Here is a 14,720-nt window from a genome sequence, read left to right as displayed (position 1 = left end):
CTTCCCAGGAACAGAAACCTGCTTCAGGAACACCAAAGTCCTCCGCATGACGGTGGACAGCACGCTCCGGAGGTGGGGCCGGTGGGAGCGAGACTCAGGCATTTCAGTCACGTGGTACCGAAACCGAATGGTTTGGTCAGGCCCATTCTGAACCTAAAATCGCTGAATCCCTTTCTGAAGGAGTTCAAGTTCAAAATGGAGTCTCTAAGGGCGGTGATTTCAAGTCTGGAAGAGGAATAATTCCTGGTATCCCTGGATATCAAGGATGCGTACCTCCACATTCCGATTTGGCTGCCGCATCAGGCTTATCTCCGATTCGCACTGCTGGACTGTCACTATCCGTTCCAGGCTCTGCCATTTGGCCTCTCCACCGCACCGAGGGTTTTCACCAAGGTGATGGCGGAAATGATGGTTCTCCTCCGCAGATAGGGGGTGAACATAATTCCATATCTGGACGATCTGTTGATAAAGGCACCGTCCAAGGAGAAGCTGTTACAGTCCATCCTTCTCACGACCCACCTGCTCAGGGAACACAGTTGGATCCTGAATCTTCCAAAATTAAATTTAGAACCAACCAGGAGGTTGTCTTTTCTGGGAATGATCCTCGACACTGAAGTGCAGAGGGTGTTTCTTCCAGAGGAAAAAGCGTTGGTGATACAAACAATGGTTCGGGATGTCCTGAAGCCAGCCCGGGAGTCGGTTCATCAGTGCATTCGCCTTCTGGGAAAGATGGTGGCCTCTTACGAGGCTCTACAGTATGGGAGGTTTCATGCTTGGTCCTTCCAACTGGATCTCCTGGACAAGTGGTTGGGATCCCATCTACATATGCACCAGAGGATACGTTTGTCGCCAAAGCCAGGATTTCACTCCTCACCTTCTGGAGGGCCGCAGGTTCGGGATTCAGGGCTGGATCCTTGTAACCCTGGATGCAAGTCTCTGAGGCTGGGACGCAGTCACTCAAGGGGAGACCTTCCAAGGAAGGTGGTCAAGTCTGGAAGCCGGCCTGCCGATAAACATTCTAGAACTAAGAGCCGTCTACAACAGGCTTCTCCAAGCGACCCATCTTCTGAGAAATCGGGCCATTCAAGTGCAGTCGGACAATGTAACGACAGTGGCTTATATAAACCGACAGGGCGGAACGAAGAGCAGAGCTGTAATGTCAGAGGTAACAAGAATAATCCTCTGGGCAGAAAGACACGCGATGGCGCTGTCAGCAATCTTCATTCTGGGAGTAGACAACTGGGAAGCGGACTTCCTCAGCAGAAACGATCTCCATCCAGGAGAGTGGGGACTCCATCCGGAGGTGTTCACGGAGGTAACAGATCTTTGGGGTGTACCTCAAATCGACATGATGGCCTCTCGTCTCAAAAAGAAGCTTCAGCGATATTGTTCCAGGTCGAGGGACCCGCAAGTGATGGCGGTGGATGCCCTGGTGACTCCGTGGGTTTTCCAGTCTGTGTACGTGTTTCCACCACTCTCACTCATTCCAAGAGTGCTAAAGCTCATAAGGAGAACAAGGGTTCAAGAGATCCTCATTGCTCCAGACTGGCCAAGAAGGTCTTGGTACACGGATCTTCTGGATCTACTGTTAGAAGAGCCGAGGCCTCTTCCTCTTCAGGAGGACCTGCTGCAGCAGGGGCCATTCGCCTATCAAGACTTACCGCGGCTGCGTTTGACGGCATGGAGGTTGAACGCCAGATACTAGCTCGGAAGGGCATTCCGAACAAGGTTATTCCTACCCTGATACATGCTAGGAAAGGAGTTACGTCTACACATTACCATCGTGTTTGGAAAAAATATGTATCTTGGTGTGAGTCCAAGAAGTTTCCTATGGTGGAGTTTCAACTGAAACGTTTTCTCCTCTTCCTGCAAGCAGGTGTAGATATGGGCCTGAGGTCGGGATCCATAAAGGTCCAAATTTCAGCCCTTTCCATTTTCTACCAGAAACAGTTGGCTGCCCTCCCTGAGGTTCAGACTTTTTTGAAGAGAGTTCTGCACATCCAACCTCCCTTTGTGCCGCCTACGGCGCCCTGGGATCTTAACGTGGTGTTGCAGTTCCTCCAGTCGGACTGGTTTGAGCCTCTACAGGAGGTTGAGGTCAAGTTTTTCACGTGGAAGGCTGTCACTTTGTTGGCCTTAGCTTCTGCTAGACATGTGTCGGAGTTGGGGGCTTTGTCCTGTAGAAGCCCATACTTGATCTTCCATGAAGATAGGGCTGAGCTTCGGACACGTCAGCAGTTTCTTCCGTAGGTTGTGTCAGCATTTCATATCAACCAACCTATTGTGGTGCCAGTTGCTACTGACTCCTCAATTATATCAAAGTCCTTGGATGTTGTAAGGGCTCTGAAATCTATGTGAAGAGGACTGCTCGTCACAGAAAATCGGACTTTCTGTTTGTCCTGTATGATCCCAAGAAACTTGGGTGTCCTGCTTCTAAGCAGACAATCTCTCGCTGAATCAGATTCACTATCCAGCATGTGTATTCTACGGCAGGATTGCCCTGTCCTACGTCTGTTAAGGCCCACTCTACTCGTAAGGTGGGTTCTTCCTGGGCGGCTACCCGGGGTGTCTCGGATTTACAGCTTTGCCGAGCGGCTACTTGGTCTGGGTCGAACATGTTTGCAAAGTTCTACAAGTTCGATACTTTGGCCGCTGAGGACCTGAAGTTTGGTCAATCAGTTCTGCAGGAGCCTCCGCGCTCTCCCTTCAGTTCTGGGAGCTTTGGTACATCCCCATGGTGCTAATGTGGACCCAAGCATCCTCTAGGACGTAAGAGAAAATAGGATTTTGGTTACCTACCGGTAAATCCTTTTCTCGTATTCTGTAGAGGATGCTGCATGCCCGCCCATCGCTTCCTTTTCCTGCTATCATTTTTTGGTTCAGTACAGCTTCGTTTTAGTTGAGTGCTGCATTGTTACTTGGTAAGTAATGTTTCAGCGTTTGCTGCGTTTCAAGCTAGTTAGCTTGATGTGCCTTGTATGTGTGAGCTGGTGTGAATCTCACCACTATCTGTGTAAAATCCTTCTCTCAAAGATGTCCGTCTCTCGGGCACAGTTTCTAGGCCGAGTCTGGTAGGAGGGGCATAGAGGGAGGAGCTAGCCCACACTCTCAAACTCTTAAAGTGCCAATGGCTCCTGGTGGACCCGTCTATACCCCATGGTACTAATGTGGACCCCAGCATCCTCTACGCACTATGAGAAAAGGATTTACTGGTAGCTAACCAAAATCCTATTTTTGTGCTGCCTGCAGCACCCTGGAATTTGAATGTGGTGTTGGAATTTCTGCAGCCCTGCTGGTTTGAGCCTCTGATGATGGTAGAAGACAAGTACCTCACGTGGAAGACGGTGATGTTACTGACCCTGGATTCTGCTAGGCGTGTATCAGAATTGGGGGCCTTATCCTGTAAAAGTACATACTTGGTCTTTAACGAGGACAGAGCGGAGCTCAGGACTAGGTAGCAGTTCCTGTCGAAGGTTGTCTCTGTGTTTCACTTGAATCAACCTATTGTGGTTCTGACACTTCTGCTCCTCCGGAGACATTGGATGCTGTGCGAGCCTTGAAGATCTAAGTCAAGCGAACGGCTCGGATCAGAAAGGCGGGTTCCTTGTTCGTGCTCTATGATGCGCAGAAAAAGGGTTGTCCTGCTTCGAAGCAGTCCATTGCTCGTTGGCTTAGGCTTACTTTCTAACAGGTCTATGTGTTGGCAGCCTTACCTGTTCCTAAGTCTCTGAAAGCCCACTCTACAAGATCTGTGGGCTCTTCCTGGGCAGCTTCCCGAGCGCCGAGCTGCTACCTGGTCGGGGAAGAACACCTTTGTGAAGTTCTACAAGTTTGATATCCTGGCCAAAGAGGATACCCAGTTTGGGCAGGCACCAGTCTCCGCACATTCCCGCCCGTTCTGGAAGCTTTGGGACGTCCCCATCGTACTAAGTCTCCCCAATATCCCTTATGGATGCTAGAGAAAACAGGATTTTAATTACCTACCGGTAAATCCTTTTCTCGTAGTCCAGAAGGGATATTGGGCGCCCGCCTCAGTGTGTTGACTTTTCTGCAGGTACTCTGTTATGTGGTTACCTGTTCAGCTGTTGCTGTTATTGTTACCAGTCATTGCTGGTTGTTATATGTTCGTAGTGTGCGGGTATTAATTCTCACCACCCTTTGTTATCATGTTCCTTCTCTCATATATGTCCTTTCTCCTTCGCGCACTGTTATACCTATAACTGCCTGTGGGGGGAGCCAGCACACTCAGTGAAGAAATTTAAAGTGCATCGGCTCCTTTGGACCCCGTCTATACCCCATCGTACTAAGTCTCCCCAATATCCCTTATGGACTACGAGAAAAGGATTTACCGGTAGGTAATTAAAATCCTATTTTTTAGAACAATGTTGGTAGCTGACGTCTAACTGTAACTTATAGTTCTCTGAATACACTTTCCTGAGCATCTCATTTTATTTTTCAGGTAGATAAGAGTCCAGAGGGTCAGTTTCTTCTGCTAATGAGTTTACCAAAGACTTTACAGCAGAAAATAACCGCTCTCGTGGACCATCCTGGAAGGAATAGGGATGTGGAAGAGGTATTATTACAAGTGGCTCAGGATCCAGACTGTGGGAGCGTGGTACAGCAAGGTGAGTTTTGTTTACGAACAGTGCTTGATGCTGAAACGAGAACTGTAGCATCAACAATGAGTGAGCATTTAGTGTATGTTAGATGAAGAAACACATTTCTGATTGTTTACTTTGTTTTAGTGCAAACTTGCACCTTTCCTCATCTCCCTTACTGTGCCTGCCTTCTGTCTGGCATTCTTTTCACCCATCTTCCACCTTTACAATCCATCCTGAATGCAGCACTCCTCACCCTTAGCACTATTCTTTAAATCACTTTTGCTGGCTTAAATTCATGCAACTCGCCATCACCTTCAGAGCCCTCACCAGCACCTCTCCTTCATACATCCCTCCAGTAGCGGATCTTGCCATGGGCAAGCAGGACTTTTGCCCGGGGCGCCACCTTCCGGAGGGCGCAGGGCGCCATCCGGAGGGCACCGCACCAGGGCAAGATCCGCTGCTGCTGTGTGCCCCCCGCTGCCCCCCTGCTGCCGCTGCCCGCTGCCCCCCTGCTGCCGCTGGCCGCTGCCGCTGGGAAGGGAAACTAGACGCGTACGCGTCTAGTTTCCCTTCGTGGAGAGGACCTTTGCTGTGCGGTGCGCGATGACGTCATCGTGCACCGCACATCATTTCAGTCTGTACAGTTGGCGTAAATGACCACGCCCCCTGTACGAAGCCACGCCCCCTAATGCCGCCCAGGGCGCCAGAAGCCCCGGAATCGGCCCTGCATCCCTCATCATGTAATGAGATGCACCCTTGCTCCATCCCTTTACTTTGCCTCTGACCTGCACTTCTTCTTTCCTCTGATAATCGCCTCTCACTCCCACCTCCAAGACTTCTGCTGTTCTGACTCCCACTTATTGTACTCCCTCTTACATCTGACCATACTCTCTCCCAGCCTCCAATATTTCAAGAGCTCTCACAAAACTGATCACTTTACCATAGCCTACCCTACCCCCCCTGAGTCTACTTCCTCTGCGTGCTCTCATTAGCTCCCACTGTCTCTGCTTCCTCCCTCCAGCTGGTTACACACTGATAGATAGCCCGTTGCGTCTAACAGGCGATATATGTGTAGATCATCGGTGGGTAAAATGTTTGTGAACGACATCGTTCACAGACATATCACATCTGCCCTGCAGCACAGCCGATGCTGATATATTCTGCAGATACAGTATATCAGCATGTCTGGCTGTGTGTATGGGCAATCCGCCATCTGCCCATACACTGTCTACAGGGACTGACATCACAGCTTGATGGGAGAATTCAGATGCCTGCCCAATTCTGATGTCTGCACAAAGATATCGATCGGCCGATTGCTAAGTGTGTACATTTACCAAATCATCCGATATCCGTCGGCATAGTGTGTACCCAGCCTAAGATGTCTCATTCAGGGCCCTCTCTACCCTCTGTCTCATATCTGCACCAGTATATACTTGTTATGTTTTAATGTTTTATTTTTATTTATGTGATTTGCAATTGTGACTATACAAATGCTGCAGACTTGTTGCACTTTACAAATACATGATGGGAGTAGATACAAACTCTTTTTTTTTACTTATTTTTGTTCCCTAAGGCAGAGTTTCTCGACCTCTGCCATTACAGTCCAGGTTTTAAGAATATCCATGATTAAGTCCAGATGGCTAAATCAAAGTGACTGAGGTATTAAGTCACCTGTGCTCAAGCATGGATATCCTTAAATCTTGGACTGTAATGGTGGAGTATGGTTAACTTCTCCCCTAAGGTATGATAAATTATACCAAAGTGCCTTGTAACACATTGGGAGAAGTGCTGGGGAAATGTTATACTCAAGTGTGCTTTAGTACACCAGTGGGCGTTGAAACTTTATGACTGTGTCGTAAAGTGAAGTGTTCGCTTTGGATGAGATTTATCAAATTGTCTAAAAAGGAATCATGGAGATATTGCCTGTAGCAATCAATCGGATTCTAGCTACAGTATCATTTTATAGAATGTACTAGATAAATGATATCTAGAACATGATTGGTTGCAATGGTCAGCTTCTCCACTTGTCCTCTTCAGAAGATTTGATAAATATACTCTAAAGTTGTCTTTTATTTATCTGATCTACTTATAAAGAACTACGGACTCCAATATACTGGTTGCCTTTTGTGAAATGGATACAACTAATTGTCACCCATATACAAATGCTTTTGCATTATTTCCGTTTGTATTAGTTACTATTTTACATAAAGCAACTTGTATTTTTGGTTTACTGGTAATTTTATACAATATTTATGCTATTATTTATGTATTTTAGACATTGCTTAAACTTTGCTGTTACACTATTTACTGTGATTTTTTTTTTTTTTTGCTTTTGGGCCTGTTTCACTAATCGCTATACTCAGATATGCAACGGGATCTAATGCCATGCGGGTTGCCGGCCGAACTCGGATGGTTTTGCCTTGTAAGTGATTGCCCCTTTAAAAAAACATCTGAGTTCGGCCAGCATCCCGCAAGGCCGCTGAATTCGGGCGGCATTACATCCCGCTGATGATGTTTGTAAGGAAAGCGGCTGCTAGTTCTTAGCTGATTCCTTGGTCATGCTCACAGACTGGATACAATGGCAGTCTACTTTTGATAGTACCTGAAGGCATTTATTGTACTCGCTCCTTCTCCTACATCTCTTCCTCTTGTTGACGTGAGTTACATAGCTCTGGATTATTTCCCCCTAAGGGTTCTAAGCTTATAATGTTCTGAGAAAGGGCTGAATAAAGAGGGCCTGTGGCGCTGATTGATGGCGCTGGAATCCACATGCTCTGATAATGTCAACTCGTAAACATGTTTATTTCATCAGTTGAAAGGAATAAGGTGGTGCTAAATAAATGTTGATCATTTTCTTGTAGGTTCGTTATTGCGTAGACTAGATCAGTGCATTTCTGTGCATTGCTAATTCCCAGATGTGTTTAGACATATTATTATTTGATAACGGAGTACATTTGTGTAGTAACCTAGAACAATTGATTATAACTGGCCTAGTGTAAGGTATACAGTGAACACAAGTGAGTAAATGTTTACTGTTGGTTAGTACAAAAATGAATGCTAGCTAAGAACCACATTTCGGGAAGCACCTGTCGCACACTTATTCAGTATAACAGGTAATCACTGGAATAAAAGAATCCTCTAAAATAAAAAAGATGTTCCATATAGTATATTATTATACTGGCGTCATATTATATTGCACCGTAGGAGCGTGGTATGGTGCACATTATGCTAAAGGGGAAATGTGGACTAACGTCAGGGGATGATACTGGATGCAGAAGTAGGGCATGCAACTTCTCAGTTTTCCAGGGTTCTTCTACAGCTTATAAATGATTGCCATCACTGCTGACTACCATGTTTATTATGTGTTTGTTCTTACATTTTTGGCTTGCAATTTTCATGGTCACATTTTGTGTTGTAAAACAGTATTTTGACACTAAGGGCAATATCCAATTAGCCGCAGCAATTTACCGGGCCTGATTGACTCCACCGGGGATGGGCAGTTGTCCACGATGTCGACAGTTTTGAGGTGTTTTTCCAAAATCCCTGATAATCAGTCCTTACTGCCCAGGTTTTTTGTGAACATTTTTGGGCCAAAAGAACAGGGAATAATTGGATAGGTCCTAAAAAATGGCAGGCATTCATTTTGTCGGCTGTCGGGATCCCGGCTGTCAGGATACCGACACCGGAATCCCGACACCCAGTGAAATACCGGTGGTCGGAATCCCCACTCGGGTGGTGGTCCGCGCCACCACCCGCGAGGGAATATAACCCTGTGGCGACCGAAGGTCACCACCGGGCCTGACATGCGGGGTGGACTAGCCCTGTGCTGGGCGTCCCCCCGTATGTCAGTGTGCCTGATCGTAGTCCTGCAAAATTTTGCAGGTCTGAGATCAGGTCTGAATTAGGCCCCTTGTTCTTATATACGCTGAAGATAGTTTTTAATGGGTTGGGAATGTGTGACCAGCGATCAGGAGACAGCCGGTCACCATACCGATGCCGGGCACGGTCACAGGTTCTATTCCTACTCTATGGGTGTCGTCGACACCCACGAGTGGGAATAGTCCCTGTTAGTCGGCATGCCGACTATCAGGATTGTTGGGGGCGGGATCCCAGCGTCGGTATTGTGACCGGCGGTCACACAACTACATCCCTTTTAATGACATTGGCTGTATGTTTTGTATTGTTGTCCTGCTGCAGAATAAATTTACAGCCAATCAGACGCCTCCCTGATGGTACTGCATGATGGATTTCCTTTCATAAAGAAGCCTAAGCACGGATCCATCATTTACAATGTGTGAACATTACTTGGGTAGAAGTATAATTGTCCTTTTACGTACATGTGATGAGTAACATCTGTTTTCTGTCTCTTTACAGCTATCACTGGGATAGTGAAATCATCCAGTTTGACTCAGAGCGCTAAAGGGATAGTCACTGCTGGTAAGGATTATATAACAGATCATCTGGAAATGTTATGCCATTAAGTACTTTAGCTTTCTATTGTTTTCATTATTATTATTCCGCCACAATATAACACAGTAAGAGTTAAGAGCAGATCCAGCTGAGAGGGCAGATTCGCATCTGGATAAACCAATAGGAGCAAATGCAAATTATTTCATTTATGTTTGTTCTTTTCCATCTAGAGAAAATCCGGTCTTATTTTACATGTAGAACACAAATACTGAGCGGCTTTATTTTTTCTAATAAGATTCAGAGGTAAGCTAGGATGTGCACACTACCCGCACACCCCCCCCCCCCCCACCCCTTCCTGCCCTCCTACTCCGCCTCTAAATAATACATAACACATTTGCCAAGGTACAAATCTGAATCTTCCAGGTTTAAACCTATCCCTTGTAAATTCAGCTGTGTAATACTTTCAGTCTACAAGTGGGTGGGAGCTGATTACTGACATACAGACTATTACACTGAAAACAGCAGGTTTAGGTAAAACACCCTAGTACCAACGTGTTTCCGAGGACCTGCTTAAAGAGAGAACTTTTATGGGCACATCCAGGATATCAGGATTTCATAATGGCAAATGTCAGCTTTCTGTACAACATAGACACATCACAAAACTATGCCGATTTCCAGAAATAAAAATCATTACAATCATATGAATTCTTGTTAGAAATATTCTAACTAATTAAAGTGAGTAGTATCCCTCTGAGTGCACCACTGTGGTTAGTGTCATGCTACTCACTGCTGAATATCAATGCAGATATGTCCCCATAGAAACCCCTTAAATATTGTGCTTGTAGAAAGTCGCACCAGCGATCACCCTCTAGCAATGGCCGTTGTCAGCAGTGTAACCTAGCAGATAAACCCTGGAAAACAGCTGTATTGAAGTTATTCAATGGAATGTGATAATTACGGGCACACAGGTGGGAAGTGTAAATTATTTAGGATGTGCCATCTGACTAGCACATTGTAAGATCAACATTGCTCATTAGCAGGTCACTGGGAAACAGATGCTCAGCATTTTCATACAATGATTTTTAGCAGCAGAAATTCATGCAAACAATTCCCTCTCACCATTCATAATATTCAACATTATTTATAATACAAAAAAAAAAGAAATTTTCCGCTATAGAAAACAGCATCTGTATAATCATCACTGTGTCTTGGCCCCAAGTAACCACGGTATTGATAGTATACCACAGTCTAGAAGATAGATATAGATATAGATATATATATATATACACACACACACACACACACACACACACACACACACACACACACACACACCTCAAAAAAAATAAAGGGAACACTTAAACAACACAATGTAACTCCAAGTCAATCACACTTCTGTGAAATCAAACTGTCCACTTAGGAAGCAACATTGATTGACAATCAATTTCACATGCTGTTGTGCAAATGGAATAGACAACAGGTGGAAATTATAGGCAATTAGCAAGACACCCCCAATAAAGCAGTTGTTCTGCAAGTGGTGACCACAGACCACTTCTCAGCTCCTATTCTTTCTGGCTGATGTTTTGGTCACTTTGAAAGCTGTCGGTGCTTTCACTCTAGTGGTAGCATGAGAAGGAGTCTACAACCCACACAAGTGGCTCAGGTAGTGCAGCTCATCCAGGATGGCAAATCAATGCGAGCTGTGGCAAGAAGGTTTGCTGTGTCTGTCAGCGTAGTGTCCAGAGCATGGAGGCGCTACCGGGAGACAGGCCAGTACATCAGGAGACGTGGAGGAGGGCAACAACTCAGCAGCAGGACCGCTACCTCCGCCTTTGTGCAAGGAGGAACAGGAGGAGCACTGCCAGAGCCCTGCAAAATGACCTGCAGCAAGCCACAAATGTGCATGTGTATACTCAAACAATCAGAAACAGACTCCATGCGGGTGGTATGAGGGCCCGACGTCCACAGGTGGGGGTTGTGCTTGCAGCCCAACACCGTGCAGGACGTTTGGCATTTGCCAGAGAACACCAAGATTGGCAAATTCGCCACTGGCGCCCTGTGCTCTTCACAGATGAAAGCAGGTTCTCACTGAGCACGTGTGACAGACGTGACAGAGTCTGGAGACGCCAAGGAGAACGTTCTGCTGCCTGCAACATCCTCCATCATGACCGGTTTGGCAGTGGGTCAGTAATGGTGTGGGGTGGCATTTCTTTGGGGGGCCGCACAGCCCTCCATGTGCTCGCCAGAGGTAGCCTGACTGCCATTAGGTACCGAGATGAGATCCTCAGACCCCTTGTGAGACCATATGCTGGTGCAGTTGGCCCTGGGTTCCTCCTAATGCAAGACAATGCTAGACCTCATGTGGCTGGAGTGTGTCAGCAGTTCCTGCAAGACGAAGACATTGATGCTATGGATGGCCCGCCCGTTCCCCGGACCTGAATCCAATTGAGCACATCTGGGACATTATGTCTCGCTCCATCCACCAATGCCACGTTGCACCACAGACTGTCCAGGAGTTGGCAGATGCTTTAGTCCAGGTCTGGGAGGAGATCCCTCAGGAGACCATCCGCCACCTCATCAGGAGCATGCCCAGGCTTTGTAGGGAGGTCATACAGGCACGTGGAGGCCACACACACTACTGAGCCTCATTTTGACTTGTTTTATGGACATTACATCAAAGTTGGATCAGCCTGTAGTGTGTTTTTCTACTTTAATTTTGAGTGTGACTCCAAATCCAGACCTCCATGGGTCAATAAATTTGATTTCCATTGATAATTTTTGTGCGATTTTGTTGTCAGCACATTCAACTATGTAAAGAACAAAGTATTTAATAAGAATATTTCATTCATTCAGATCTAGGATGTGTTATTTTAGTGTTCCCTTTATTTTTTTGAGCAGTGTGTGTGTGTGTGTGTGTGTGTGTGTGTGTGTGTGTGTATATATATATATATATATATATATATATATATATATATATATATGTATATGTATTATATGTATATACCATGCAAATAAATAAATAGACCCTTCTTAAGGTGAGGACACACTTGCCGATAAAGTAAACAACGTTGCTTCTTGAGCGACGTTGTTTACCATATCAACTAGTGTGTATGCTGACGAGCGATCCGCGGGCCGTTAACGACCTTCGCTGTCGGCCGTGCATGCAGCTCCATTCGGACTGTCGTCCAAAAACTGCATGTAGGGCCCGGCCACGGCATGATGTTACTGAGCGATATCGTTTGAATATCGCTTAGTGTATACGCACTGCCGATGACCGCCCTGGCAGGGAAGGGAACACACTAGGCGACGTCGCTCATAGAGCACATCGCCTAGTGTGTACCCACCTTTAGGGTCAAGTTTTCCCGCTGATTAAATGTTGATGCTTGTTTCATGCTAGGGTTATGAATCCTTTATTTCTCTGTCCTCCATCTGGGGGACGCTGCGCCGTTACTTGTGGGTTAGAGGTGTGTGGTAGTGGAGTTTGGCACAGAACTATCAAAAGCTGACTCCTCCCCCCTCTAACCCCTCCCATCTCCTTCCTGCTCAGCCATATTCAGTTTTAGTTTTGTGCCTGTGGAGTACAGACACAGTTTTTATTTCTCTTTAGGTTTTTATTTCTTTTAACAAGTACCTAGTCCCTGTTTACAGGTGACCGGTATAACAGTGGAGGGGGTTAGTATCCCACTCCAGACTGCTGTATGGAGGCCACTATACCTTGGTCACTGGGGCCTTCAGGGAAGAAACGGCATGGATTGTGGTGGGGGCGGACTGTGTTTAGGTCCAGGAGGGTGTTATACACTCCCTGGGACCGTTACTGTGCTACCGTGACAACCGCTCTGTGTAGCGGCGTACGGTAGCCGAACTTCCGGTTTCGCCGGAGAGGGGAGAAGTTACGTCAGGCGGGCAGGGCCGTCTTCCCGCCCAGCTCTGCTCGCGCTGCTGTTCACGGCGCCATCTTCTCTGCCTGCAGACGGGGGGACGCTGTACTACGGACACTTACACAAAAACCGCAAGTATATGAGGGGGGGGATCACACAGACTTGGGGGGACAAGACATAGTACATCAGGGTACAGGATGACCAGTAAGCCAGAGAAACCTGCAAAGGGAAAAACAACCTCAGTGGTTTATTTTTCATGTTCACAATGTGGCACAAAGCTGGCTAAGGGGAGTGCTGACGCAGGGACCCTCTGTACATCATGCTCTGGTGCACCAGCGGCAGATCAGCAGGGCAGCTCCACAGATCAGTCGATGCCCCCTTGGGGTCAAGGCCATGGTGGATGCAATTTCAGATTTGCGTCAGTCCAGGTCGGAAGCAGCTTTGGCCCAGACTCAGGTGGAACCGCTTTGGGCCCAGAATATGGGAAAGTGTCTCACTGATTTGACTCAGTCTGTAAATAAATTTGTAAATTCTGCCAGTAGTTCGGCGGCTTCTAAGCGAACGCAGCCGTTGCCCGCTATTACGTTTCCGGGAGAGGAGTTGGATACTCTGACATCTCCATTGGAGGAAGGGGAGGTAGATCCTGAATGGGACGAAAATTCGGCTTGGGAAGATGAGGAATTATCTACTAGTTCAGGTGTTAGGTTACTAATCGAAGCCATTCGTCAGACCCTTAATATTCAGGATGAGGCAGTAGCCGAGACTTCTTCCCCTTTCTTCAAACGACAGAAGAGACAGGTTACTGCCTTCCCTTCTTACTCGCACTTTGCGGATATTTTAAAAGAACCCTGGCTAAAACCGGATTCTCGTTTCCAGGCTCCTAAAAAGTTAAAATTTCTATATCCTTTTACGGGGGAAGATACAAAATTTTGGGAGACTGCCCCAAAGGTAGACGCTCCTATTTCGCATTTAGCAAAAGCTACGGTTATTCCGTCAGTACAGTCTGTGACTTTAAAAGACTCTACCGATAGGAAGATAGAAGCATTACTAAAATCTATGTTTTCCTTATCAGGTGTCTCTCTCCGTCCAGTTCTGGCGAGTGCCTGGGTGCTTAAAGCCGTAGATGAGTGGCTTGCACAGGTTGTATCTGGGATGCAGTCGGACGATCCGTCGGAGGCCATTCAATTGGCAGAACAGATTTCAGAGGCTCTTACTTACGTGGGTGAGGCCTTATTGGATTCGGTGGCGCTACAGTCCCGTGTTTCTGCCTTAACAGTATCCGCAAGACGGTCTCTTTGGCTTAGGGTTTGGAATGCTGATTCGGACTCAAAGCAGACCTTGACGGCAGTTCCTTTTGAAGGCGAGTTTCTCTTTGGATCAGAGTTAAAGAAGATTATTTCAGATACTACGGGAGGAAAGAGCCCTTTCCTTCCGTCTGCTCCTAACAAACCAAAACCTACAAGATTTCGGTCCTTTCGTACGCAGGGCAGAGGTAACTTCCAGTCCTTTCGCCCCTTCTCCAGATTTCCACGGAGGGGATCATTCAGAGGTAGAGGAGCTCAGGCTACTCGCAGACCGGCCAGTAAGCCTGCCGACAAGCCTGAGGCATGACGCTTCGGGCCCTCTGGAGGGATCAATACAGGTTGGGGCTCGTTTACTTCAGTTCAGGGAAGTGTGGCTCCTATCGAAACCAGATCGGTGGGTAATGGGGGTCATTTCCAGAGGATATATGTTGGACTTCGAAGAGACAGTCCCAACCCGACTATTCGTCACACCTCTCCCAGACGACCCCTCCAGACGTCAAGCTCTCCTTCAGGCAACAGCAACCTTA

General features: G+C 46.9%; 1 protein-coding gene across 3 annotated transcripts in view; it reads left to right on the top strand.

Moving 5' to 3' along the window:
• The window catches only part of TAMM41 (TAM41 mitochondrial translocator assembly and maintenance homolog), an 87,008-nt gene that overhangs the window by 46,079 nt on the left and 26,209 nt on the right, over nucleotides 1–14,720 (top strand). For all 3 annotated transcript variants that reach the window (XM_063940769.1, XM_063940768.1, XM_063940767.1), the window contains 2 exons: nucleotides 4,460–4,625; nucleotides 8,976–9,038. In XM_063940769.1, coding sequence (XP_063796839.1) covers nucleotides 4,460–4,625; nucleotides 8,976–9,038 — 229 coding nt within the window. The remainder of the gene's footprint in view (nucleotides 1–4,459; nucleotides 4,626–8,975; nucleotides 9,039–14,720) is intronic.

The sequence above is a fragment of the Pseudophryne corroboree genome, chromosome 9, assembly GCF_028390025.1.
Source record: "Pseudophryne corroboree isolate aPseCor3 chromosome 9, aPseCor3.hap2, whole genome shotgun sequence".
Taxonomy (NCBI): Eukaryota; Metazoa; Chordata; class Amphibia; order Anura; family Myobatrachidae; genus Pseudophryne; species Pseudophryne corroboree.
The sequence above is the reverse complement of the archived record's forward strand: the minus strand, read 5'-3'. Positions and strand labels throughout refer to the sequence as shown.